A 26,225-nucleotide genomic window follows, 5' to 3' on the forward strand; every position below is an offset into this window, starting at 1 on the left:
GTATTAATACTCCATAAATACATGCAGAGAACTTTAATGAACTAAGCTTTGAATATTATATCCGACAAGCACAAAAATTCAATCATGGGACTCAATACGGTAATTACAAAATAACTTATAATTGCCCAGTCCTCAATACTTTCAATTGAAATATAATTCTCAGATTTATTTCACAAATTTTGTTAGCGTAACAACAGGATGCTAACCAACACAGCAAAGACCGCAATAAACCACAAAGAGGAGACTTTCACAATTGTAGGTTATTACTAGCTTAGATCAATATAGAACACTGAATAACACGACTAAAGTATAAGCTCTGATACCAGGTGTAGTAATTCTTAACACATACACACAGAGTCATCGCAGCGGAATATTAAACAGGAACTTACCTTTAGCCATAATTGTTCAAGTGTGAGAATCACCTTCTATGTTTTACTACCTAATTATAACCCTGAAAGAAATAGTGAAAAAAACCCTAGAGCCTTCTAGCCTATGCCTATCACAATTTCAGAATACTGGACTGAAGGAGTCACAGGCGTATTTATAGGTAGGCTAGGGACTCTTAGGCAATAACTTTAACCCTAGGGACTTCTCCATAAATTATGGTTACCCTAGGGACACCTAATAAATGTTTCCTCCCATCAAGGAAACTTCCGGATATGCATAATCAAAATTATTATCTGCTATAATATTATTTACTTGGAAGACAAGGTAAATAATTCGTTACCATAATTGTGGGCCACATTAAATGTCTCATTAAAAAGACAATATTCTTACACTCACGGGACGTTATCAGAAGGCGTGAGTTCGAGTGGTAATAGTTGTATAAAGCGATTAAGGGTTGTTTTCTTATGTTATGGAGATTGGGATGGGTTATGTAGCTCGTGAGCTTGTATATCGTCAATAGGATGTCGGGTGTGGAGTGCATCATTGAATTATAGCTCGGGAGCTCGTCGCTCTTTAATTGCTTGACGATATTGTTGGTATAGTTGTAGTACTAGGTTGGGCTATTGTTATGTTGATATTATCCCCGTGTTCATTAAACAGGTTAGGAGTTCATTGAAGGGATTGACTCGTCATAGTGCTTCGAAGATTGAGCCAAGGTATGTAAAGATATTTCTTTTTTCGCCACTACGGCGCGACTTCCCGTTTATTGTGTTCTTATGTATAAGTTTTAAGGTCTAAGGATTGTGAAAGTAAGTTAATTCCATGTTATCGGTCTCACAAGTCGAATAAGAGCTATGTCATGTATGAACGAATCGACATTTCAATAAGTTGTTCCACTCTTAAGATTGAGTTTCGAAGTTACCATTACAGGGTTAGAGTATTCTGCTTAAGACATCAGTTAATGGCTGACCTCTAAAGTATTGTTAATAGATTATCACTACAACTTAATGCATATATAGCTACAAAATCTTAGCTATGAATTCAAAAACCGTGGCTAATACTTAGTAATAGCCACAAAATTTTAAATTCCATGGCTATCTACAAATTCGTAAAATTTCTTAGCTACGAAAATTAAATTGACAAAGCTAATTCATCATTTTTGCTATAATTGCTAACAATTGTGGCAATAATAACCTAAATAGCTACAATTGTATTGCTACAATAAAATTTTGTAGCTGATTATAAGTTTTTGCCACATGATAGAAGTTAGTGTAGCAATAGTAACCTTTTAGCCCCAATACGTTTTTTGAGACTAAATGTTGTGGCTAAATAAATATTTTAACTTCAACTTATAAACAATTGTGGCAATAGTTAAATGATATAGCTACAAACATTTTGCTATGAATAAATTTTGTAACTAATCATTTGTTTTTGCCGCAAGTGAAATTTATCGTAGCAATAGTAACCTTTTAGCCACAAAGAGTTAGTTTAAACAAAATATTATGGCTAAATATATATTCATGCTTCAAGTACTAAGATCCGTGGCAGTAGTCTACTAGTAGCTACAATAATTTGTCATGACAAAATATATAGCTACAGGTTTATTGTTGTGCTAAAATTTCTGTAGCTAATTGTTATAGCAATAATAATCTTTTAGCCGCATTAAAATAAAAAAAAATCTTGTGGCTAAATGAATATTTTTCCTTCAAGTTATATTTTAGATAAAGTGAAAAATAATTTGGTTAATAATTATAATTATTTGTTATGACAAAATGAATAATTATTAATTTAGGGCGACGACGATAAACTTCCATAATTAACCATAATTGTTTTATATACACATGAGGTTATCATTGAGATAGTAGTATTTTAACCTCAATATCGTAACTAAAAAAAATATTCTTGCATCGATTACAAAAATCATGATGAGATTTGGTCGACCAATATTAAGTTTGAAAAGAAATTAAATATAATTTAGAATTTTCCTAAAAGGTAGAAAAGTTATTGTATATAAATTAGAGAATCAATTAACATTCACATAAAAACAATAAAATAAAAAAAAGTAATCTTCAATAATAGATCATTTGTATACATACTTGTAACCTCAAATATTACTTCAACTTCATATTTTATTTTATTGCAGCTTGTATTTGAATATTAATTATATAATTTTGTATGTCAATTAAATTTTAATTGATGGTTATTGAAATAATTATTTATGTCTTCTATTTTATTATTTTCAAATAAGAGCTTAGAGTAATTTCTTATGTTAATCACTTATTGTAGAAAAACGGTAGTCATATTGAAGACTTTGATAGTTGCAGAGAATTATGTATATGGTCCTTAATTGTTCTTAATAAGTATTTATAGTAATTTCGTAATCTAAGAATTCAATTTTAAATAAGTATTAGTTTTAAACTCTAATTACAATTTTAAAAAACAATAAATTATATCTAATTAATAACAATAATCTTTTACCAATTACATTGCAATGGGCATGCACTATCTTATTAATTATCATAAATTAAATTATACACTGAATCTAACAAATGAAAATGTCATATGATTTGTATAATGAACACTCTTGTATTTTTAGTGACTATTATTTGATAGCTTACAACACTTTTCAATATTATTATGATTTATTTCAAAAAATTAAAGTAAATAATTTGATATGGTTAATATATGAGTGTATAAGAAAACTAACCAATATATCATAATTCTTATTAAATAAAGTATTGTTTGTAAGTTTCAAATAAGATTTAGATAAACTTGTAATTATATCTAATTAAATTGTAATATCTGACTACAAAACAGACTTAAGCAACTATGCACACGTATTTATCTACATTGACCGGTAATTATATTCATTTTAAATTAATATAGAAGTTATTCAAGTTATGATCTAATACTATTTTACTAATTATCACATATTCGACTAAACATTATAAATTAATAATTTAATAAAATTAAAATAGGGGAGTATATAACAAAATCAACAATCATAGAGGACGAAAAAAGGTATAATGGAACTCATATTATAGAATACTATGGTTGATATCTAAGTCATAGTAAAGCTTAATTATATTATAAGTCTCATATATTAAATAAGTATTAGTTGTAAGGTCCAATTATTACCAATTACATTGTAATGGGCATACACTATCTTATTGTCACGCCCCGAACCATGGCCTGGGCGTAACACGGCACTTGGGCCTTGCTTGCATGTGTCCGAGCGAACCTCATGGCTTGCTTGTCAACATGGGCATCAAAACAATATAATCTATATGATGTAATTTAAATGAATCATGAAAATGTAATTTGCGGAATAAAGTCTTGAAATTATCTCATAGCATGAAAAATCATGAAAACGTAATAGTCTGCAAGCATGAAAACATAACTGACTCTGTGAACTAACATCTGTCTATGAAACCTCTAAAACATGTTTGAATACTAACTACCAGGACATGGCCCTGGACTACCATAACTGAATACTAATGCAAACTCCATGTTGAACCCCGAGAGGAGTGGGGCTCACCAATAAGCTGATAACTGAAGTGATCCTACTGCGCAGGTGTATGCTCCTGAAAATCGGTATCTCCACCATGAAGTGCAGGCCCCGGGCAAAAGGGACGTTAGTACATGGTGAATAGTACTAGTATGTAAAACCTGCTGAAATGAAGAACATGGCACAACATAGGTATAGGACATGAACTGAAACTGAATGTAACTTGAACATGAGCATGAAACGTGAGTAAAGTCTGAAAACAGTAAATCAATGGAAATACATGTATATAAAACTTCTTGTAACGTGGAGAATGCTATAGTATAATCGACAACATGATCTGGTACTTGCGTCCTACCAGCAGAACACTCACACTTTGCTAGGGATATGAGATTTAAGTAATAATAAGCATGTAAGGATCCAAACTGCATAATGAATGTGTTGCCTCCTTGCTGACAACCCTTATCCTACGGTGGCTACGTAGTTTCAGGCTTTACTGAGCCTTCTCGGTTAACTAAGAAAATCCCAAAAAAACATGAACTTGATATAGTTGGGCTAAGAAGCCCATGATTTTTGTGAAATAACTTGTAATCATGATTTCACGAAATAACTTGTAACATGGTTTCATGAAATATCTTGTAATATGGTTTAATGAGATAACTTGTCATAGTCTTGCAAACATATTCTTGATTCATGAGTAATAACAATAGTTCATAATTATATATATATATATATATATATATATATATATATATATATATATATATATATATATATATATATATATATATATATATATATATATATAATGGACTTGAAAACATGCTTGTCACTTGCTAGATAAAATCATAAAGTTTCATATAAACATAATGAGAACACATGAAGAAGAATTCATGATTCATGGATTAAGCTAGGGTTCCTAATAACCGTAATGGAAGATTAGGAATACAATAACGAATATAGATACAAAATTCATGTACATAAATACATAAACACGGGCTACCAATATGTTGGGTTTAATGCCCTAGGATTTGAACTTCATGGATATCAAGAAACGGAGCATGGGGAAGAACGTAGAGATTCCCACATGTGGATGAAAGTTCTACATACCTTAATTGCTACAAAACTTGAATTAAAGATTTGAATTTTGGAGAAGATTTACTAAATCTTGATTCTTGAACCTTGATGGGTTTTCATGAAAAACTTAGATTAGGAAGAATGATTTCTTGCTTAGATTATTAGAGTATATGTTAGAATTGAGTTGGAATAATTAGAGTAGGCTTACCTTGGTGTTCTTGATGATGGAGGTGGGTAAGAGGTCGGTCTAGGGCTTGAAGGAATGAAAAATAATGATTTGAACTGATATGGACGAATATATACTGTTCTGGAAAATTAAATTTTACACTCAGTTAAATACTGGCCGTATTTTGAAATACGGGCCGTATTTTGAAATACGGGGCCGTATTCCGTATGGACTGCACTGCGTCTCTTCAGTAAAATGGTCATAACTCTTTGCACAGATGTCTGTTTGACCCCCATAATATACCGTTGAAAAGGTATTTCAAAGCTCTACAACTTTCATCAAGGAAGTTTTCCCAAATTTCAAATAAATTTTGAAATACAGTCCATATTTAACGATGTAACCTCTAAGTGTCAAATTCCAGAATGCTCGGAAATCTTTGGTACCAGTTTACGACTTGAAATACGGGCCGTATACTGAAATACAGTCACTGTTCATGGGCGTAAACCACCATCTTACAACTAAAGAGGAAATTTCAAATTCCCACATTCTTTATCTGGTTTTCTAAGTCTAGGATCATGATCAAAGCTTAGGTTAAAGGTACGGGGTGTTACACTTATTAATTATAAATTAAATTATACACTGAATCTAACAAATGAAAATTTAATATGATTTGTATAATGAACACTCTTGTATTTCTTGTGACTATTATTTGATAATTTATAACACTTTTTCAATATTATTACAAATTTATTTCCAAAAATTAAAGTAAATAATTTAATATGGTTAATAAATGAGTGTATAAGAAAACTAACCAGTATATCATAATTCATGCTATTTTAAGAATTATCATAAATTTAACTAAACACTATAAATTAAGAATTTAATAGAATTAAAATAGGGGAGTATATAACAAAATCAACAATATCATAGAGGATGAAGAAAGCTATAAAGGAATTTATATTTTAAAATAATAGTTATGTCATACAAAAAGTTGAATTGTTCCATTTACTTAGAGTAAACTATATATTTTTTAATTAGGTAATTTTCTTTGTTATATACGTTAGTTTCATTATAGAATTTGTATATAAAGAAGTACAAGAAAGCTAAAAAAATATACATATAATTATAGGTAAAGAAAACACAAATTAATAATTTAATACGGTTGCTAATTAAGTCCACAGGAAAACTAATTACATTATAATTCTTATTAAATAAGTATTACATTTAACTTAGGAATACAATTTTTTTAAGAACATAAATTATATCTAACAATAAAAACTATAGTCTTTTACTAATTTCATTGTAATGGTCATTTACTATCTTATTAATTTTAATAAATTAAATCTAACAAAAGAAAATTTGAGTTTTATAACAGTTTTATTGATATTATTAAGATATTTAAAAAATAATAATTAAATATGGTTAATATATGAGTGTAGAAGAAAAGTAACTAGTATATCATAATTCATATTAAATAAAGTATTTGTTTGTAAGTTTCAAATACAATTTAGGTAAACTTGTAATAATATTTAATTAAATTTGAATATCCGATTATAAAACAGTCTTAAAGGAATACATAATTTAGAATAATATTTATTCCATAAATAGTTGACTTTTTCGATTTACTTAAAGTAAAGTACATATTTATTATGTATTATTTTGCAGTAGGTAATTTTCTAATTTTCTTTTTATTATGTACATCCGTTAGATGTTTTTTTGTATATTAGAAAGTAAAAGAAAGCAAAAAAACATATACAAATAATAATAGGTAAAGAAAACACAAATTAATGACTAATGGGCCGAAGAGAATTCTTAAACCTAATCCCTCCTCCAGCCACGCCCTTCCCCAGTTCCTCACTCTCCCATGCCCTTGTCAACAATTACTTTCTTTTTTCCACTAACTCAAAAGCAAGTCAATTGAAGTCCTAGATCGCCACACTAACTCGTGAGAATTTATACAACAACGAAAAAGATACAAAAGAAGTTAGGGAGAACCCACCACTTCTATATTGAAGGTATGTTCATATATATATTTACACTATATAGAAGCACGAGTGGGATCATTTTTAGTCGTCCGTAATAAAAAATTGAGGGGCCCAAAAAAATTGTGGATCACATATATATTATTATTTTAAACAACAACTAATAATTAAAAAAAAGTGCCCCATATATATTAAACAATGACTAATATTAAAAAAAAAATTGGGCCCCATATTAAACACCAACCAGTAATTCAAAAAAAAAAAAAGTGGATCCCATATTAACAAAAACAAGCAATATTAAAAAAAAAAGTGAATCCCATATTAAAAAAACAAACAATGTTAAAAAATTAAGTGCTTAGAAAATCAAAAAATTAAATAAATAATGATGGATTTATTGCCACATGCGTATCAACCTATTAGTGGGAGCAAATGAAATTATTATACAGCAACATACTTAAAATACTTATATATTAAAATAAGATAGAGTTTAATTACTTTTTCATTTTTTCCTTACTCTAATAAATGTGAAAATAGATTAATGTCATAAAAGAAAAAATAATATTAGATGGATATCAAATAATTAATAAGGTAAATTAGTGAAATTATAATTCTTATTGACGTTTCTTTAAAAAACCGTGTATCGTCCGTTTCAAAAATAAAAAATTGTGGGCCCCATATATATTAAACAACAACTAATATTAAAATAAAATAAAATTGAGCCCCATATTAAACACCAACCAGTAATTAAAAAAAAAAAAGTGGAATCCACCACATCCAAACTCACGAGAAAAAAAAGTGGATCCTATATTAACAAAATCAAGCAATATTAAAAATAAAAAAAAAGTGAATCCCATATTAAAAAAACAAACAATGTTAAAAGAAAAAAGTGCTTAGAAAATCAAACAATTAAATCAATAATGATTGATTCTTTGCCACATGCATATTAACCCATTAGAGGGAGCAAATGAAATTATTAAACAGCAACATACTTAAAATACAAAAGTGCTTAGAAAATCAAACAATTAAATCAATAATGATGGATTTATTGCCACATGCGTATTAACCCATTAGTGGGAGCAAATGAAATTATTGTACAGCAACATACTTAAAATACTTATATATTAAAATAAGATAGAATTTAATTACTTTTTCATTTTTTCCTTACGCTAATAAATATGAAAAGAGATTAATGTCATAAAAGAAAAAATAATATTAAATGGGGATCAAATAATTAATAAGGTAAATTAATAAAATTCTAATTCTAATTGACGTTTCCTTAAAAAATCGCGTAAAAAACAACATGACAAGTAAAATGAGTTAAACAAAAAAGGCCACAAAAAATAAAGTGGACCCCATATTAACAAAATCAAGCAATATTAAAAAAAAGAAGTGAATCCCATATTAAAAAAAAAAAAAAACAATGTTAAAAACAAAGTGCTAGAAAATCAAACAATTAAATCTATAATGATGGATTCATTGCCACATGCGTATCAACCCATTAGTGGGAGCAAATGAAATTATTGTACAACAACACACTTAAAATACTTATATATTAAAATGAGATAGATTTTAATTACTTTTTCATTTTTTCCTTACTCTAATAAATGTGAAAAGAGATTAATGTCATAAAAGAAAAAATAATATTAAATGGAGATCAAATAATTAATAAGGTAAATTAATGAAATTCTAATTCTAATTGACGTTTCCTTAAAAAATCGTGTAAAAAATAACGTGACAAGTAAAATGAGTTAAACAAAAAATATTTAATAAAAATTAAAAAATAGAAGTTCTTCATGGCCCATATTAAACACCAACCAGTATTTAAAAAAAAAACAAAGAGAAAAAAAAGTGGAACCCACCACATCCAAACTCACAGGAAAAAAAAAGTAGACCCCATACTAAAAAAATCAAGCAATATTAAAAAAAAAAGTGAAACCCATATTAAAAAAAATAATGTTAAAAAAAGTGTTTAGAAAATCAAACAATTAAATCAATAATGATGGATTCATTGCCACATGCGTATCAACCCATTAGTAGGAGCAAATGAAATTATTGTACATCAACATATTTAAAATACTTATATCTTAAAATAAGATGGAATTTAATTATTTTTTCATTTTTTCCTTACTCTAATAAATGTGAAAAGAGATTAATGTCATAAAAGAAAAAATAATATTAAATGGAGATCAAATAATTAATAAGATAAATTAGTGAAATTATAATTCTAATTGACGTTTCCTTAAAAAACCGTGTGAAAAATAACATGACAAGTAAAATGAGTTAAACAAAAAATATTTACAATTTCTATTTTGTTTCATTTTAAACATGTAAAATTAATAAATAATTTGAATTAGAATTATCCAAATCAAAATTTGATAAAAAAAAAAGTTATATGTATTACTTTACTATTACTACTATATAGAAGAGCCGGTTTATAGAGCCAAGATCGTCGTCCGTGTTCGGTCCTACTTTTTTATTTAACGGCAAAAAAATGACTTTTTATACTTTATATTACGAACTCTTCTAAAAAGTAGATAGAAATACTTTATTATATTTCTATTTTTCTACTATATAGAAGCATCGATTTACCCATGCTTCGTCGTCAGTCACTCTTAAAAAAGAAAAGGGAGGGTGGACCCCACCCTCTCCAAACTCATGAAAAAAATGGACCCCACCCTCTCCGAACTCATAAAAAAAAAGTGGACCCCATATTTAAAAAAAAAGGCAACGTCAAAAAAAAAAAGGAACGTGCACCCCATATATTAAAAAATCAAATAATATTCATGTAATTCCCAAAGTATCTTCAAAATATTTAATTGTTGTATTTGTTATTCCGCCATGTCATTTATTTGTTATGTTTACTAAACTAAATATACTTAAAATATATATATTTAAAAAATAAAATATAATTTAATTACTTTTTTATTTTTATTCTTACTCTAATAAATGTGAAAAGAGATTAATATCAAATGAATAATTCTAATTCACATTTCCTTAAAAAACCATGCAAAAGACAACATGACAAGTAAAATAAGCTAAACCGAGAATATTTACCAAAAATTAAAAATAGCATTTCTTCGTTTAAATAGAAAATCAATTTCTACTTTGTTTCGTTTTAAACATGTAAAATTGATTTAATAATTTGAATTAAAATTATCCAAATCAAAAGTTAATAAAAAACAATAAGTATTTTACATCTTTAAATTAATCGAATTAAAATTGAAAGTATCAACTGATGCTTAAATATTGCTATTATTTTATCTCAAAGAGAGGAAAATAGTTTTCTTTTAAACAAGTCTTCTCTTTTAAAAAATATTAATAAATTTTCGTAGCAAACACGAATATAATAAAGTTTTAGGTACGGAGCACAAACTACAATGTTATATTAATCGTATTTGGAACATAGTGTGTGTGTGTATATATATATATATATATTATCACTATCTAAACACAACTACATATACATAGATACACTATAATCCGAAGTGTTGGGCCCGTGCGCAGCACGGGCATAGGCCATCTAGTATATATATATATATATATATATATATATATATATTTGGATCTCGCCTTACACCTATTTGACTTACATTTTTAGTCCAATCCTTATTCCAACAATTTTATTAATATCATGCCTTAGTTTTTATTAGTATTCAATGGGATTTTGAAGATTTTAAAATTGTAATAATGTTGGAAGGAGCCATAGTTCGTCGATTGCAACAATAAAGAGATATTAAAATATTGGGGAGAAGATCCTTTTAAGAAGTTTAAAAAGTCAACAGGTCTGTTTACTTATTTTGTTGCTTTGTATTTGCTCTTTTTAATCTGTTAAAATTTTTAGTAATAGAACTATTTAAGACTTCTTTTTTTTTCGTTTGAAATTCTGTGTACACTCACAGAAAATTAGTTGTTTCTAATTCTTAGTGTTAAAATGCTTTACAATTATTAATAGGTACCTTTGAGGAATTAAACCATATAACTGACAAACTAAGACAGGTGTCAGATCAATCTAAGGTGCAGTTGAAGACCATAAAAGGAGAGAAAGAGGAAGACTATGCAGCCTTGGGCTCAACAAGATGGTGTCATAGAATAATTCTGTATAATGGCTATTTTGAAATTGAAAAAAAATTCAATTATCTGTAACTTGGAACGTGGTTTGGAATCTAAAAAATGGATTCCTAGCTATATTATAAAACTCTTGTTACTAACAATGCTTGTAGAAAATTCAATAATTTGTAGTGATGGAATTGTTGAATGCGTAGCTAATTATATATAATTTCCCTATAAATTTTCACTTTCCGTTGCAAATGAAGAAATAATTTAGCTATAATTCTATATATTTCATGACTAAAGGTATAGAATTTTAGCTATAATATAAAAATGTTTGTGGCAAATACTTCAAATCATAGCTATAAATTTTTTATTCATAGCTAAATATGAGTACTATTGCCACGAGACTAGACTATAAAAATAGTCATAAATTTAAGTTTGCGTGGCAAACAAATTAAATATTTTGCTACAATACAATACCTCGTGGCTACAATATGAAGATAGCTACAAATTTTACTTGTCGTGGCAAAAGAACAAAATCAATTGTTATAAGTATATTTTTTGTGGCAAAAGTTTTTTTTTTAATTATTATAGCTACAACACAAAAAAATCGTAGCAATAAGTACTAGTCCTTAGCCACAGACCATATAAAGTTTGTAGCTAACTCTTAGCTACGCTACATTTTGCTACGGATGCTATAGAACAAAAAGTTGTGGCTAAAGTGTTTAGCCACGGAAATTTTTATAATTAGCTACAATGTATTTTATAGCTATAGATACACAATGTTGTAGTGTATAAATGGTTACTTAAGGTGAATCATATCGATAGCTTTCAGGTGACCGTTATGAGATTATAGTACCGTACGTAATATGAACTGTATCAATAGCCTTAGGTGATTGTTAATGGATTATAGTTCCTACTTAAGATGAATCATGCCGATAGCTCATGGATTACTCTTATTGGGTTATAGATCGTCACATAAGGTGAACCACCTCGATACAGTCATACTAAGCTTTCTACGAGAGTAAGATCATTCAGGTGGTAGGTGAAAAGTTCATAGGATCTTATCATGCTTCTGATTGAAATTGGAATGGACGGAGTATGTGCGGTTGAAATAAATGCCGTGCGATTGAAATAAATGCCAAACTTTCAACTCTTCTCAGTACTATAAATGTTGATAAATACGTTTTTGTAATTATTTGTGAAAATATAAAGAAAAAAATAGATCTAAGCCATCTAAATTTTCAACAGCCTATGTGGCATTCATCTGAGCCCACTATTGGGAATTAATGGAAGAATTAGATAATTTAGATCGCGTACTACCAAGTGTGCATGATTTTTACAGAGAGGAAATTAAAAGGAAAACAACACTCTATGTCTATTTTGAAAAAAAAATTTATTCAAAATAGCTCATGTTTCTAATATTACCCGAATGACCCTTTTATACATTATTATAAATTTTTATACAAGGTTGATACATTGTCTATAACAAGTGAATAATATTTTACAATGTTATATATCATGTGCACAAACACTGTTGCAAAAAAAAAAATGGGTATGCAAATGTAAATTAAAAATATAGCTACGTAAATATGATATTTTTTGTTGTATTGTATATTATTGAAATTATACTTAAAAGAAAAAATAATTGACCCCACGCGACCCGCACAAGTGGTGCGGGTCGTAATACTCATAACTAGAAATTCCTGCTTTTAAGTTTTATCCATCAGGGTCATAGTCTCATTTTACTCGTGCACTGCACTGCATGGATCATATTCACCATATAAAACCTCATCCAATCTCATCAATAATCCAACAATGACGAGATCAGCAGTGGAACTTGATTTCTTTAGCATGGAGAAAGAGTCTACTCATCATGCTAAACTTGAAAGTGGAATAGCCTTTGGAGGTTTTACTTTTCTTTCCGTTTAGTATATTTTACATAAATTCGTATATGCCTATATGTTCAACTATATGTGTGCAAATATAACTGCATAAGTATAGGTATATCTCAATACAAAGTACTCTCTCCATTTAAATAAACATAGTTCGAATTTCAATTTTAAACTGTTAATTCTTGTGACTTATAATACTTTTTGTGTAGCTTATAACTATGTAAAGATTGTATCTGAATGTATAGTCAAAGCAAAGAATGTGACTCAAGAAATCTGAACAACCATATATATAAATTAGGATAGGGGGAGTATATCAATTGCTACATATGGAAGATCCATGTAACAGAGTCAAGTAGTACTAGTGCATATTACACTTCTTTCTACTACTGTATTAACTTGTTTTTTTCTCCATTCCATTGAATTTGTGTTTTTCCTCAAAAAAAAAAAAAAAAAAAAAAAAAAATTGTCGCAGATATTCAAAGTGTGATTCCAAAGACTGATCCTGACGTTTTGAACCCTCAATTGCCCGTTTTTAGTCCTATTTCGAGGTAATTTCAATATGGCATTTTATCATCTACGCCTGCATAGATTTGGATGCTTTAGACATTAAAAATACATCACATTGATTGATCTTTATATTGATTTTATTAGGCTTTGTTGTAGCACGAAAAATGGCACAGAAAATGCACCTATGACCATTTTCTACGACGCAACGGTTGCGTTTTTCGATGTCTCCGGTGACGAGGTTTTTTGTCAATCAAATGCCTCTCTGGCATTGTTTCCTTTTACTTTTGAATTGGTTAAATGTACACTACAAGAAAAATTATATTTGACAACATTTTTTTTTTGTCATAAATTGATTATTATTGTAAAAAGTATTTTTGGCAAAAAAAAGATATATTTTATTGCATGAATTTTTCCCAACGGCTGTTATTGCAACAGTGTGCAACAACTTTTTTTTTTGGTTGCCAAATTACTTTTTGCAACAATAATCAATACTATGACAACAAAATTAAATTCTTTGACAACGAAAAAATCATTTGCCAACAATAAAATTAAGTTGTCAAATATAAAAAAAATTGTTGCGATTTCTATACTTTCTTATAGTTGTATGATTGTGATTCTTTGCTTCCGTATGGCCATAAGTTTTTTTTTTTTCACTTTTTACCAAAAATATTTAGAAAACATTGCTGGGTAATAAATAGGTTTTCTGGCAATTTTTGAAGTCTTAAAAAGTGGTTTAGATTAGTAGGCGTTTAGCCATAGAAACCAAATATTTTTCACTTTAGTTGGAATTTCTGAAGTTGGAGTTGAAGATTGAATTGTGTTTGGTTATAGCTTTTGCAAAGAATATTTGGTTATTTGACTGTACTAAAAGTGAAAAAAGTGAAAATAAGATTCTAGATGTTTTTTAAATTCTTTAAGCTGTATTTATAATTTTCATGACCAAACGCTGATGTTAAAATAAAGTGAAAAAAAAATAGAAAAAAAAGAATAATTCTTAGGGCCAAACTGGTCCAAAATTTATTGGAAAAAAGTGAAATTTTTCTATTTCAAGTTTTTGAAGTTTTGCCCCCCAAAACTTCTACTTCTTTTTGACTAAAACATACGTCCAAACACTATTTCAACTTCCAAAAACTATTTTTCATCTCATCTCCAATTTTATTTTATTTTTAAAAAATTTCAACCAAATGCGTCCAAACACTAGCTGAATTTGTTTTGTAGGCGGAAGGTATTCTATGGTTTGCAGAAAGGTCAAAAATTATTGATGCGTTTTCTCCAAGAAAACAATTGTTTGTGGAAACATTTAGTGGAGGTAAACACCTTTTTTCTTCCTTTTCTTTTTAGAAAGAATTTGATGAATGTTTTTATCATGTTCAAATTTTTTCTTAAATGGAAGAATACTGTGTTGGTTTATTGCATGTAGATCTACCATTGGCTAGGAGAAACTCCTTACTTAGATTCTTGGAGAAGCGAAAAAAGAGGTTGGTTTTCATTTATGTTACTTCTAGCAGCTTTAGAATTTTCGATGTATATATCAGCTCAACAAAAACGATGACAAAAACTAGGGGTATACATGGACAGAGTTGGTTCGGATATTTTAAACAGCAAATCAAATTAATTGCGTTGGGTTTTTAAATTGTACATCAAACCAAACCAATAAAATTCACGTTTTTCAACCTCAGATTTTCTCGGGTTATTCGATTTTCTCGGGTTTTTTTCGGAATAGTCTTGATATAAAACATATAACTTTTACTTCAAATATTTTTTTAATCCTAGTAAGATACAACTATATAATTAAAGCGTTTCTTAAGAAAATAACTCAAAAGGTGAAAAGAGTGATGACATTGTATTAAAATATTCAACAAAAACTGATAAAATCGGTTAAAATAAATATTGCTAATTAACAAGCCATAAAGAAAATGACCAAAATCTAAAAATACTAAGTCATGCTAAAATAAGTATTAATTACATGACAGAAAAAAACTTAAGTTATGTATTTTCACTCTATAAATCAATTATGCAAAATTAAAGAATAGATATCCAATATTATTGTCTTCCTAGTGATAAATTGAATTTCTTTTGTTAGCATTAGCGTTGAGTTGGTTTTGGTTTGGACTTTATTTGAGCTTCTAACATCCATAGGGTATAAAACTTATTGACATTCAAAATTTTAAGTTCAAGCTTGAATAATATGATAATAAATAATTAACTATGAAAAAATTTAAGAAAAATTTATAAATTACATTACAAATAAATATTTTTATGTATAAAATATTTTAAAAATTGAATACATGTAATGTCGGGTTGGTTTGATTCGGTTTGACTTTTTTTAGTTAAAACCAAACCAAACCAATTATGGTCGTATTTTTTTTTTCAACACCAAACCAAATCAAACCAATCCACTAGTCGGATTTTTTCTCGGTTTGACTCGGTTTATCGGTTTGATGCGATTTGTTGGTTTACTTTGTACACCCCTAACAAAAACAATATTAATACTCCCTGTGATCCATTTTGAAATTTCAAAATAACGTTTGGTCATACAATGATTTTCTGAATTTTTTTTTAAAGATGAATTTCAAGTTTAAAAGGGATTTTAACCATGAAAGTGATTTTTTTTTCACTCATAAAGTTTTTATTTTTTTGAAAGTTAAATGTATGTTCAAACACAACTTCTAACTTCAAATACTCATAAATGAAGTAAATATTTTATCATAATACCCACATTAATTGGTGTATAGTCTTTAATAGACTTAGAAATGAGTAATTAATATTAAAAGTAAAACAAGAAAAAAAAAAGTTTGTCTTTCTCTTGATATGCTAATATTACTGTCTTTCTCTTGATATACTAAAGCAGACAAGTACAAATAAAAAATATTTTTTAATATAATAGACAAATAAAAGTGAATGAAGAGAGTACAACCATTAAAGATAGGTTGGTGCTATGCTTTCATTACGAGGAAAACACCTTAGCGCTCACATGATTTGAGCGAGCGATAAGGTGAAGTAATTTATCATCACAGTGCTGATTTTCTTTTTTCAATCTCAAATTATTTAAAAGCAAGCACTAGTAGACTGATAGTATAATAATATTTTCATTGTCAGTTGGTATAAGTTGAATCTCAAATTAAATAAGGCATCACTTTCTGAGAGTAGAAAATTAAGTAAAACACCTTCATTCTTGTGCATATGCCTAACTATAAGAAATCATCATAATATAAATTTTGTGATGATCACAGAATATTTAGTTTTCTCTATTTCTTTATTTTTGCACGCTTGTTAATTAGTAGAAATTTGTTATCTCATAAGGATTCGTAAGATAAAGTCTAGCTATTGAGTAGTTTTAATATTACTATAAAAATGCCGCTAGACAATGTCTATGGAGAGAATAGTTTAAAAAAAGAAAAAAACATATGCCTTATAACTCGCTATCCGCACCCCCCCCCCCCCCAACCCCAGCCTATCCAAAGGTAAAATTGTGTTTGGGACTATGAGCCTGTTTGGATGGGCTTAAAAAAAACAGTTTATAAGCCAAAAAAAAAAAGTTGGGGTAGTTCAACTTTTTTTTTTTGGCTTATAAGCTGTTTTCAGCTTATAAGCTGCTTTAGATAAACTAAGTCAAACGGGCCCAATTAATTTTTTGGGCTTATTTTAAGCACAAAATGGCTTTAAGCTGGCCAGCCAAACACTCAAAAAAGCTTAAAACAGCTTATAGGCAACTTATAAGCCAATCCAAACGGGCTCTATATTACTTTTCCCTCCGTACCATTTTATATGACACCATTAGTAGTCAAAACAAAAACAAAATTTTCTTTAGCCACAAGTTTTTCTCATCTTTTAAAATGTTTTTAATCATGATTAGTTGTAAAATATACTCCCACTTACACATTATGATTGTGTATCTTTTGCAGGCTGACTATGGTGTCACCTTATGGTTTCCCAGTGCCCCCTATTTATGGCTCCTTAGGCCATACTGCCTCCCGAAACAAGAATTAGCAGAAGATATGATCATACAATAATATAATATTGCTGATCATATAGATGGATCTTAATGTAAATGTTAATTTTGGGGATTTGTCAGTACTACTCTTATATGTTACTAAGATGTTAATTTTCCCAGTCAACTATGGAATATAACTAGCAGGATAGTCGGACACATAAGTGCACATTTTTAATACATAGGAACCCCTCGGAGGGGCGAATCTAGACTTTGACCTATGAGTTCACGTGTACCTTCTAGTCTTTGTTCAAACTCTGTATTTGTATCGGAAAATTTACTAAATAAGTATAAATATTGAATTGTGAACCCAATTATTGTCCATTAACTTGATGTCTGCTATAAAAACTCAAACTTCAAAATCTTGAGTCTACCTCTACTCACACACCTAATCTCATTGCACTCCCATGAATTTGCGTCATCTTCAGGTAACATCTATGTGTGTGTCTATATATATATAGTATCACTTTTGAACCTCGTTAAATATTATAAATGAACTTGCCTTATACTACTACAGTTTTTCCCACTTAGGGTAGTGCTCCATTGGCGGAGCCTGGATTTTCATTCAGGGGATTCAAAAATTCTAAAAGGTAAATATACGAAGAAGTCAGGGGGTTCAACATTTATTATATATACATAATAAAATAATTTTAACTTTAAAAATACACTGTAATTTTTCGCCGAGGGGGTTCGGATAACCCCCTGGACATACGCTGGCTCCGCCGCTGGCTCCATAGACGACGGGTCAGTTTGGGCTAGTTTTGTTTTTTGTCTAGGTTTAGGCAAATTTTAGGTCTTTTCTTTAACGTGGCCTTGTGCTTGTTTTTCTTGGTTTCCAGATTCTTTTTCTTTTCTTTCCTTAATTTCATTAGGAAACTAGCCAAGATTTCTGAAATCACGTGTCATCTTTCTTTTTTTGTTAATTTCATTAGGAAACTAGCCAAGATTTCTGAAATCACGTGTCATCTTTCTTTTCAGAATATTTGTTGCCAACCATCTCAAGGCTGAATTGGTTCAAAAAGAATTTTTGTGGTCCTGTACTAATACAGAAATGAAAATAGATTTTATAGTATTTTATTTTTTCCCTTATTTGGAAAGAACAAATTTAAAAAGGGTAAGTTGCATTCTTTTACGACTACTTGTTCTTTTCTTTTTGTAGGTTTGTTTTGTTATGTAGTGTTTCCGTTTTACTTTTGGTATTGTAATAATTAATTTTAGAGTAGTATCTTTAAGAAGTTTAATTTTTAGAACACTACATATAAGTTTGGCACGAAATAAAAAGGAAAAGGAAAATCAGTTTGAGATTGGGAGTTTTTATATTACTATAGTTTGAGAAATTGCAGTGAGAAAATTGAATATGTATTTTCGATTTGATTGAGAATATTTGTAAGTCTCTTCAAAAAGAAAGAATGAAAATAGGGTTAAGTTTGTCGGATGAGACATATGATCTATTATTTATGCCATCTTAACTCAGCCCAAGTAAATTTTGGAGAAAAACAAATCGTTCATTTATCGATTCAATCTATTTTAATACAATTAAATTCAGCTCAAATTATTCAGTTGCGAATTGCCACCACTAGATACTCCTAATTACTCACTTCTTATTGTGCTTTTATGGTTCCAAATAAGGGATCGTTTGGTGCCTGGATAAAATATTTTGGGATTATAATTCTAGGACTAATTTATCTTATCTGGAAGATGGGATAAAATAATCCCAAGATTAATGCAATAAGGTGGGATATCCCATCATTAAATTTGGGCTTTATTTCATACTCTGTTTGGTACAATGTATAAATTAATCATAAGATAAATTTATATCTTCTATCAAACATGATATAAAATTAATCCCAAGATTAGTGTTGAGATATCCCACCTTATAGTGTTTACTAAACGACCCCTGGGAGTAATTAATCTACTTAGTTTACACATGGAAAACGTGCTAGGACTGGACTAGTATTCTTTTTACAGAGTACTCTTTACTTGAAATGACTGATAGTGTGATACAACCCTATCATTTTTTGGAGGCTGCAGAATATATATGGTGTTACCTTATGGCCCGGCATGCATACTCTCTGGAAACAAGAATTAGCAGAAGATATACCCTTTTTCCAATGTAGATATGGATCTTGATTGGAAGTGTAGATGCGCTATCCAGTAATGGAGTTAAAAAATTTAATTTATGGGTTCTGAGCTATATAATACTTAGTTAGTTTATGAAATTTATCACGATATTTCATTTAGATATTCGAATCAAGAGTCTGGTTGGATGAGCTTATGACTTTTGACTTATAAGCGAAGAGCCATAAATTAGAAATTCTAGCTTATGACTTTAAGCTTATTTTTGCTATTTTGGCTTAAAAATACTTTTTTGTTTTACCCAAACACTACAAAAGTACTTAAAAGATATTCTGACTTAAAAGCACCTAAAATAAGCCAATCCAAATAGGCTCTAAGTCCTCTTCCCATTGAATTCTTCAACTCCTAATAAAGTGTTTCAACTAGACATTTTCTGTTTAAATTTTGAAAAAATATTTGTGTATTTTTATTCTTCTATTAAGTATTTAAGTTAAATCATATAAAATATGTAATACACTTTAATTATACTCATCAACTTGAAATAGAAAATGTCTGAGGTTTTATGATTTATTAAGATGAATGCGTATAATTAAAGGATATTGGCTAGTTTTATGTGGTTATGCATGCAAGTTCTTTAACGAATTTAAACTGACAGTGTCTAATGGGTTAATTGGGACATGACCCGTCTGTTAGTACTATTCGTAAGTTGCTTAGCTGTTGGCTTTATATTTATAAGCTAGAGACGTTATGTCACTGGTAGTCATGGTAAAGGAGAGTCAAAATGCACGTTTTAAGTATTGAGAATTAGTTTAGGCAGTAGTAGTTGCGGGACTTGCAGTTTCCAAAGTACAAGAAATCGTGAATGTAAAGGAATGGGTTCATTTGGTAGGAGGGATATGATGGAATGAGATTATTAGTCTCGTGGAATTGAAATTATTATATGTTTGGTTGGTGGGATAACTCTTTTGGGATTATCCTACCCAATCCCATTTACATGAAATAATAAGTGGGATAAGTAATACCATATAAAAGGTGGGATAAGTTATCCCATTTATGATAACTTATCCCTCCTGCCAAACGATTAGCGCTACATCCCCCCCAACCCCGCTAAAGTAATTGGATTAAAAGGACCCATCCCTATCCCTTTCTCCACAGTCTCCTCTCCCCTCAAGTTGATCAAAAAGATAAAAAGAAAGATATGATCTTGAATTTGAAGATCTAATAATAAAGTCACAAGAAACGAATTTGTAAGCCACCCTTTTGTTTCAACTTTCGCATCCAGCCTTAAAGTGAAAATCCAACAAGGGAGTGATGGAAGCGTACAAGATCATCTAGCACATAATATAAATAAAATATTAATAGATTTCTGTTTACCCCGGATTCGGGAAATCAATTGAATTTATAGATGGGTATAGAATATGTGTTTGAATCTCAATAAATACCGTAGGGGGTAGAGTATATGGACGTTATGTAGGAACGCAATTGATGAAGAGTATTGATGCTAATTGGATGACATGCAATATTTACTTGAGGAAATACAATAAAGATGCAAATGGTCACAATGGACCGAATCAGATCTGAGAGAGAGGGGGATTGTATATATGCTTTGATGTTACAAGTGTTCTTGAAAATGAATGAGCCAACCCCCTCAAAGGAGGGGGATGAGTCTTATTTATAGTGTTGCTTCCATGGGCCTCATACCATACAAATTGTTAAAATAATAATAAGGACAACTCTGAACGGATTTGGTGGGATTAGGTTGGTCGTACGGTCTGACACACGCATGGTTGGTGGTTGACCATGGCAGGACGCTACTGACGTGTGGCCTGTGTGCAACGGCCGTACCGGACCAACGACACGGATACTTGGGGTAACGACCTCAGTCAACTCAGTGATAAATGAACCGGAACAAATGGTAAGCTCTATCAGCTCCGGGCAAGCATTCCTTCGGTTCGGAATGAAACTCTTCGTGTATGTTCTTGTTCCCTTCTCCATCCGGTTTCCCGCTCCACCGGTTTGACTCATATCCGGCATTTACCGTATACAGATAGGCCCCACACTTTTCGGATTACCGATCTATCGGAGTAACGGGAAGTGGATAAACCACAAAACCGCTGACTCCATTTACCCGTCGTTATCTTCTTATTTTGGCGGGAACGGTTGCGTCACGTTCCCCCTTTATCAGCCACGTGTCTTATCCCGAATGGTCGGCTCTGACAACCGCCGCACGCACATCGCTTCGAGTCGTTTCTCATTAATTACGGGGGACACGTGGTATCCCCCGGTTGGTTGGGGAATCGTAACCGTCACAGTTCCATGCCTATATAAGGCTCTTTTCCCCTTCATTCCAACACTTTTCACAATCCATTTCTTCTTCACTTTTCACTCTTCACTGCATTTCCTCATTTTCACCATACTCAGTTGTCTTCAACAGCCAATCTGTCGCTGATTTACTGCACATACTACGTGAAAAAGGGCAACTTTGTCACCACTTCTGCTAACTGTTCTCGTTTGAGTGTTGCTTTGCACTTTGTCGCTTTTTGAATCACCAGTTCCCTCAATCTTTTTGAGCTTTGTTCTGAACCCTCTTCCTTTCATATCTTTCGAAATGTCTGAAACCACTTCCCATGATGTTCCATCGGTTTCGTCCCCGGGTTCCGAGCCTGCTTCTCCGGCTAAAACAAAAAGCACTTTCGAGCCCACGGCCTCGGATATTATACCGGCCAAGCCCAACTTCAACAAAGATCTTGAGGTTGAGAAACCTTCCTTGGTGTCCGATAGGGGATTTGATGTGAGGCGATACCCCTCATCCATTACTGAGGAGAGGCTAGACATAGTCCGGGTCGACTGCGGGTGGGACACCCGTCTGGTTCGGGTTTTTTCCCCCGGTCCAGACGAATCTGTTGCTGACCACCGGGGAGGGTTTCTGTATGTGTACACTTCTCCTTTCACTCTCAAACTCGACCCCCCGATTGATCCGGTCATCCTGGACATGTGCCGGACCTATGACGTGACCCTAGCACAGATCGGTCCAATCGTTTGGAGGGTCGTAGCATGTCTTCGGCAGTTGGCCAACAATGCTGAGAAGGAGTTTACGCTGGCCCATCTGATACGTTTATACTCCCCGAGGATTTTCCGGGGTGGTGTAATAAAACTTGCCAAGCGCAGCCGGAATCCATTTTTCTCGAAAATGGATGAAGACAGAGACCGGGGTTGGTTGGAGCGATATGTCCGGGTGAAGACCGAAGACATCATTCCAGCCGATTATATGCCTTTCCCGGAGAAGTGGAATAACAAGCGTAAGTCCGAAACCCCGTGTAATTGCTTTGGCATGCTTTGTCAAATTTTGATTTTGCTTTCTCATTGTTTCTTCCTTACTTTTATCAGCCAATGGTTACGTCCCTCCGGTCATTCGCAATCTGAGTGAATGGGTCACAGCACTCCTCCGCCAGTATCCTCATGACAACCGGACTTGGGCCCACCTGTCACGTGGTCGATGGGTTCCCAGAATCACGGTAGCCCTCTACTTCTACTCGTTTTTACTGCATCATTTACCGTTCGTTTTCCTCCTTCGACCTTCGCTAACATCTTCGTTTTTCAGGTTTGCCTAAGGGCTCGGTAGCCCCCAGATCGGAGTCGACAGCTGAACCCATAACGTCAGCGTCCGAGTTTGATATGGCGGGTGCATCTCGTGCCCTTGCTGCTGCTACTGCTACCAAAAGAAAAAGGCCCTCGGACAAAGGGCAACAGTCGAAGAAGAAAAGGGCGAGAAGCGTTACTCGGCCCTTACGGGACGAAACAGAGCCCGACATTATAGTTCGGAGGGTCGATGGTGTACCTTCCATGGCCCCGATCCCGGAGGAGTCTGTCGTAGTTGCACCTCTTCCTTCGGTCGGCGAAGGACTTTTAGTTCCGGCTTCTCACACAGGTGCGGAAGAAATCCTTTCTCCAGCTCCTTTAAGGTCGATTGACTTCGTCGACATTTCAGGTGAAACCTCCTCCGAAGAGCTTCCCCTCCAAAGGACAAGAAGGCCCGGGTAGGCGGCCGCTGCTGGAACAGGCCAAAGGGCTAAGCCGGTCTCGGAAGTCGAAGTCCCTACTGATATTCATCCGGCTCCCAAGCACGAGTCTGCTGCTACCACGGGGCCCCTGAGCTTTGCTGAAGATACTGGTGCTGTTCGAAGTTCTTCGACTCCAAGGCCTGACGACTTTGAGGATATGTTCTCGGAGACTCCTCCCGCTACCGGCGAAGCCGCAGGATTTGGACATCTTATGATCCCTCGGTCCACGAGGTCTGCCAACCGGACCTCCGAATCTGGGACCAGGGATGGCTTGGTGCGTACCTTTCCGGCCCCAAGCGTGGAGCCGAGGAGAACAAGATCAGTTGTGGTTACCGTCCCCGAGGACTGTAGCTTTCTTTCCCGTCCGGTGGGTGTGGCCAGTTACCTGAGGCCTCTTGTCTCGGACTCGGATAAGCGAAAGATGATCGGGGTCACTTGGCAGTGCCTTATCAACGAGAGTATGCACGCGGGCAATCGGGTAAGATTCTTGGTCGTCTTTGTATAACTTTGCTGGTAACTTTAACCTTGCCTCGTTCACTTTTGCCGATAACTTTGAACTTACTTCATTTTGCAGAGTGTGGTGCTCACCAACGAGGCCTTCATCCATGCCCAACAAGAGATGGACGATCTTAAGGGCCAATTGGACGCCCAGGGACGAGAAACGGAGAAGTATGCGCATCTTCTTCGGGAGAAGGAGGACGAGCTGAGTCGAACAGTTGCTCTCTCCCATCTTCAGCCCGAGCTTGACGTAGCAAAGGCCGAGAACTGCCGGCTGAGGAGTGAATTGGTCGCCATGACCGAATATAATCGGAGCCTCGAAGCTGAGAAGATCGGCCTTAACCGGGATAATGTTCAAATTTCTTCAAGGCTGGGTGAGCTAGAGACCGCTTTCTCCCAGCTCCGGGAGGAGCTAGATGTGGTGAAGTCGGATGCTTCTGGTTTGGCCGAGAGGAATCGGCTTCTTGAATCTGAGAGTGCCCGGCATCAGGAGCGTGCTAGGGTGTTCGAAGAGAAGGCGGAGAACAGGTCTCGGATGTGCGATGACCTGAAGAACCAACTCAAGGAATCGGCCGATGCAATTGACACCCTCCAGGCCGAGCTTCAATCGGCCATTCAACTGCAGAATATTCTTGGGGAGGCTCGGGATGCTCTCGAGGCAAAGCTAGCCCAGGCCGAGGCCGAATTGGATGAAGCTCAGAGAAGTGTGGAGGCCGCCGAGGCTCAAGTTATCATTATTGCTCAGTATGAGAAATGGAAATCTCGGAGGATCACTCTTGAGCAGGCCGAGCATGGCTTTTCTGATCTTCCGGCCCTTATTGCCGAGGCCAAGAGGATCGAGGGGGAGGCTAAGGATGCCCTCGGTTCTGACTATGATGATTCCAAGCGGACGGTGTCCGAGCATTCCGGCTCTAGCCATTCTAGGTAGTTTAGGGCCTGCATTTGGCTTTTATCTCTTCATTTTTTGCCTTTTTAGGACTTTTGTTTTTTATGTAAAAAATATCCTTTGTATAAATGAAAAGTGCATCTTTCTTGTTTCTTCGTTTTGAATGTCTGCTATTATTTTTGGTATGATCGTTGGTCCGTTTTAGGACAAGTAGACTCATAGTTGTTAGTTTACCGTGCCCGTAGGACTTACTGATGCTTCATAAGTTCAGACGTCTCCGAATTACGATAGGCATTTCCTTTAGGGTCGGTACTATTTCGGCCTTGGCTAAATTTTTGTCGTAGCAGTCCCCGTTTGGGGGAGTTTATCAAATTTTGGCTCGGATCATTATGACCTCGTTGCCTTAGTCGAAATTTTCAACCACAGTGCCCGGTATAAGGTATGTGAAATACGGCGGTTGTCATCGGGGTAAAGTCTATTTAACAGGAAGACACTCGAGATTTTATTATCCAAACTTTTGATAACTTTGTGTTTGCAAAATGTTTGTACATATGAGGATTTTGATTCCTTCTGCCTTTGCCGTAGCAGATATGAAATGGGACACGATTCATTATGATCGTTTGGTCCTTACATCGATTTCTATGGCTGATGGCCGGGCCTTAGTTTTGCCGTAGAAAATGCTAAATGGGACACGATTCATTATGATCGTTTGGTCCTTACATCGAAGGCTATGGCTGATGGTCGGGCCTTAGTTTTGCTGTAGCAAGTGTTGAGCTTCTCCGTCTTCCCTGACCGGGGTCATCTTTGATGCGGGCATAGTATTCCCCTAGAACTGATCCGAGCTGCAAGGTCGGGTGAGTGCTATTAAGTCCCCAATCGGAGGATGTGACCTCGGATTTCTGGGCGCTGGTCTTTTATCATTGTCGAGTAACACGTTGTGCTTGTTGCCTCATTAAAAACCTTGTCGGAAAACCCATTTTGGGACAAAACCGTACTAAGGAAAAGAGTGCAACACGTGTTTTCAGGCCTAAATTCTAATTTTATCCCGTTCTTGACTCCTTGCAAAAGAGAAAGGTTAATAAGAGAATACGGGGAGGCCATACCTTAGCAGTAGTATCTCTTCAGATGAGCCACATTTCAGTTA

The 26,225-nt window shown here is 33.1% G+C and overlaps 1 protein-coding gene and 1 long non-coding RNA gene across 2 annotated transcripts; both read left to right on the forward strand.

The window, feature by feature from the left end:
* Positions 1 to 12,958: 12,958 nt before the first annotated feature.
* LOC132628379 (uncharacterized) lies at positions 12,959 to 14,383 on the forward strand. The gene is made up of 4 exons (XM_060344163.1): positions 12,959 to 13,076; positions 13,535 to 13,610; positions 13,714 to 13,861; positions 14,315 to 14,383. Exons 1-4 carry the CDS (start codon positions 12,986 to 12,988, stop codon positions 14,381 to 14,383), a joined length of 384 nt encoding a protein of 127 aa, XP_060200146.1. The 5' UTR covers positions 12,959 to 12,985.
* A 411-nt stretch (positions 14,384 to 14,794) lies between these two features.
* On the forward strand, positions 14,795 to 17,861 carry LOC132629347 (uncharacterized). The gene is made up of 3 exons (XR_009578197.1): positions 14,795 to 14,878; positions 14,990 to 15,047; positions 17,475 to 17,861. It is a non-coding gene; the product is annotated as an uncharacterized LOC132629347 (long non-coding RNA).
* The last annotated feature ends 8,364 nt before the right edge of the window (positions 17,862 to 26,225 follow it).

This window comes from Lycium barbarum, chromosome 2, assembly GCF_019175385.1.
Source record: "Lycium barbarum isolate Lr01 chromosome 2, ASM1917538v2, whole genome shotgun sequence".
Taxonomy (NCBI): domain Eukaryota; kingdom Viridiplantae; phylum Streptophyta; class Magnoliopsida; order Solanales; family Solanaceae; genus Lycium; species Lycium barbarum.

Bases quoted from the DNA above. Each gene is read 5' to 3' on its own strand.
- LOC132628379 (XM_060344163.1), top strand. From the start codon at position 12,986: ATGACGAGATCAGCAGTGGAACTTGATTTCTTTAGCATGGAGAAAGAG. The intron at 13,077-13,534 runs GTTTTACTTTTC...AAATTGTCGCAG, and splicing joins AAGTGGAATAGCCTTTGGAG to ATATTCAAAGTGTGATTCCA. The intron at 13,862-14,314 runs GTTAAATGTACA...TTAGATTAGTAG, and splicing joins TTCCTTTTACTTTTGAATTG to GCGTTTAGCCATAGAAACCA.